This window comes from Doryrhamphus excisus, linkage group LG10 (genome assembly GCF_037039965.1).
Source record: "Doryrhamphus excisus strain RoL-2023G ecotype Guam linkage group LG10, RoL_Dexc_Guam_v1.1, whole genome shotgun sequence".
Taxonomy (NCBI): Eukaryota; Metazoa; Chordata; class Actinopteri; order Syngnathiformes; family Syngnathidae; genus Doryrhamphus; species Doryrhamphus excisus.
Genome location: NC_136366.1, coordinates 14,989,524 through 14,992,617, shown reverse-complemented (window position 1 = coordinate 14,992,617; position 3,094 = coordinate 14,989,524). Strand labels below are relative to the sequence as shown.

The 3,094-nt window shown below is 41.2% G+C and overlaps 1 protein-coding gene across 1 annotated transcript; it reads left to right on the top strand.

Moving 5' to 3' along the window:
- On the top strand, positions 1 to 3,094 carry LOC144901155 (ras-GEF domain-containing family member 1B-A-like). The gene is made up of 11 exons (XM_078794334.1): positions 1 to 66; positions 147 to 266; positions 341 to 478; positions 1,062 to 1,265; positions 1,419 to 1,481; positions 1,615 to 1,692; positions 1,796 to 1,898; positions 2,060 to 2,139; positions 2,224 to 2,406; positions 2,570 to 2,693; positions 2,982 to 3,094. Exons 1-11 carry the CDS (start codon positions 1 to 3, stop codon positions 3,092 to 3,094), a joined length of 1,272 nt encoding a protein of 423 aa, XP_078650460.1.

Sequence of the window (3,094 nt, the reverse complement as noted above, 5' to 3'; positions counted from 1 at the left end):
ATGGCAAACAATTTGGTTTCAGCATCTCTTGAGGCGCTGATCCAACACATGGATTACTACCCTGATGTGAGTTCCATCTTTCTGTAAATGCACTTGTCAGCCTCACTTGTCCTCACCATCCCCTTCTGTGTCCTTCACATCATTAGAAGCCGTACGCCTTCAACTTCCTGTTGACTTCACGTCTCTTCCTGCAGCCCTATGATCTAATGACACGAGTTTGCCACTTGTGTTTGGAACAGGGCTCTGGAAATGAACTGCTCGATCAGGTCTGTAGATTACAACTGACAACAAGTTGTAATAACTGACAAGGTATTTATGCTTACATTTGATGTTTCTTCAGATACGTCTCTACGAAGGGGCGAAGAAGCTGGTGCAGCTGATGACTGAGTGGACTGAGGCCTTTCCACACGACTTCAGCGATGAGCGGATGATGAGTTCTCTCAGAGATATAACACATCATGTGGCCGGCGTGGACGAGGTTAGTGTCACATTTTCTCCGTACATCAAACACTAGATCGGTGTTTCTCCACCTTTCTTGAGCCACGTTTTTTGGGGGGGAAATCTTGGGGCACATCACTAACCGAAAATGTTACAAAATGTCGCCACGACCTCTCACGTGCATCACTAGTCTAATGTAGGAACGATGCAATCAGCATCGTGTTCCCACACGGACGAATATTACATTGCTCTGGCAGTCGTTACACTACTAGACAAGTACATAATATTTGCAGAAAATTATGAATAAATGTTAATTTCATTTAAAAAAAAGTGATAATTCCTCACGGCACACTAGTGCACCACTGCACAGTGGTTGAAAATCACCACGCTAGATGACACTAACTATATTATATACTATATTATAGAGCTGTCATTCCCCATTCAATTCCATTGGACTGCACTGATGCTACTTTTTGTTCTGTCCACTAGAGGGCACTAAACTCATTTGGTTCACTAGATGGTGCAGATGCTTCTTTTGGTCAGCTAATGGCACTGACACACAGTTCACTCGTCATCACTTTCTATTCATATGATGTATTTTTTCCCTTACTTTTTGTCACTAGTACTCACTACGAGACATACAGCAGGCGACTGACCGTCTTGTGAAACGCAAGTCAACACTCATCCAATATGAAGAGGAATTCGCTGTGCTAAACTCCATCCTAGCCGAGCATCCTGCCTCACCGGAATCGGAGGAAAGAAGCGGCATACTGAGCATGTGCGATGACCCCATCATCTTCGCCCAGCAGCTCACACACATTGAAATAGTAAGCACTGACTTGGGACTCCATAGTATGATATTGTACACTAACCACACCTTCAGTCATATAGTAAATATGTGGTTGTGGTGTACAAATACAACTTTTGAAGATTTTTCTTCATCACCATTTAACTTTTATTGCTGATTCTTTTTCTTCCAGGACAGGATGAGTTTGATCGGGCCGGAAGAGTTCACCCAATCATTTACTGTGAAGAACCCTCAGGTAGATGTGCAGTGACAGTTATTATGTCTGTGTGTGTCTGGACTTAAAATACTACATTACCAATTTTCCCTACTTACTGACTTACAGGTGTTTGTGTGTTGGTCTTTTTTGTCTCTGATGTGCATGTTTTCAGTGTCAGGGCAGCAACCTTGAGGCTTATGTGAGGTGGTTCAACAGACTGAGCTCCCTTGTGGCTACTGAGATCTGTATGGTATGTTCACTGGTGTTTGCATTTAGTCAGCTTGTAAAGATTTCATGGCGCTCCATACGGGTTGTTTAGGAGTCTGTGACTTATTCGTGTTCTGGCATTGCAGCCGACCAAGAAGAAACACAGAGATCGAGTGGTCAAGTTCTTCATCAATGTGGCTCAGCAGTGTTTGGATATTGGAAACTTCAACTCCCTAATGGCCATCATTGGTGAGTATTTTTTTACCATTAACTCTGCTGCCTTTTGTTCCAGCTTTTGAGTTTTTCTTTTTTCTTTTTCTAGACCTGATAGTGAAGTATTGTTGTCTTACAAAAAAGCACAGATGGACTCTTTTTGTGTGTGTCACTAAATCTGTGATTCTGCCTTTCAGTGGGGATGAACATGAACTGTATTTCCAAGCTGAAAAAGACCTGGAATAAAGACAACACTCACAGGTTTAAAACCTTAGAGGTGAGAAAAATCACATGACCAAATACTAAATACCATCATGGAGGACACAGTACACTATCATTGCCTTATTCTTGGTTGTCTCAGAACCTGATGGACCAATCCTATAACTTCAAGAACTATCGCACTGCGCTCCATGAGATGTCCAACACTGCCGACAGCACCCAGGAGAAGATTGTCATTCCATTCTTCTGTCTTCTCATGAAGGACATCTTCATCCTGGATGAAAGCTGTGCTAGCAGGCTTCCTAATGGACACATCAACCTTGAGGTTGGTACACAATTAAACACACACCTCAGTTTTCATCATTAATCTGTACTTTAACCAAATAAACCACACAAATGTAATAAATACAATATGGACGAGTATAGTGTATTTAAGTGTAGGTAGCTATGATTAGATTTGACTCAAATGTGTTTTCTTTTTTTTTCAGAAACTGGAGGATATTACAAAGCCGATCAGCCAGTTTCTGCTCTGGCGTCAGGCCATATGCCCATTCCACAAAGATGAGACAATCCTCCAGTTTCTCATCACCATGCCGATCATCACCGAAGACGGTAAATCAACCCGCTGTTATATCTTGTCTTGTTTTATACTTTATCATGTACATTATATGGATAAAAATGACTGCATGTGGATTAGGGATGCATGTATTATTTTTTTTATGAAACAATTAGTTAAAGTTATGTGTGGTGTTTTCTTTCTGCAGAGCTTCATCTGATTTCTGAAAGCAACGTGAAGGACAGCCGTCCATCTTTTTGGGGGTTCCTCACACAAAAATTAAAAAAAAAGAAAAAACAATAAACCATTCAAAAACATTCTTATATTCCTTTCTTTCTCTGAAGATCCTCTGTCCCATCAGTCCAGCATCATTCAGGATGCTCACTCAATTTTGTTCTGTTCAGCCACTGAGGAAGATAGTTTTATTCATCTAAATGCTTTGGGGATGAGACTCTGA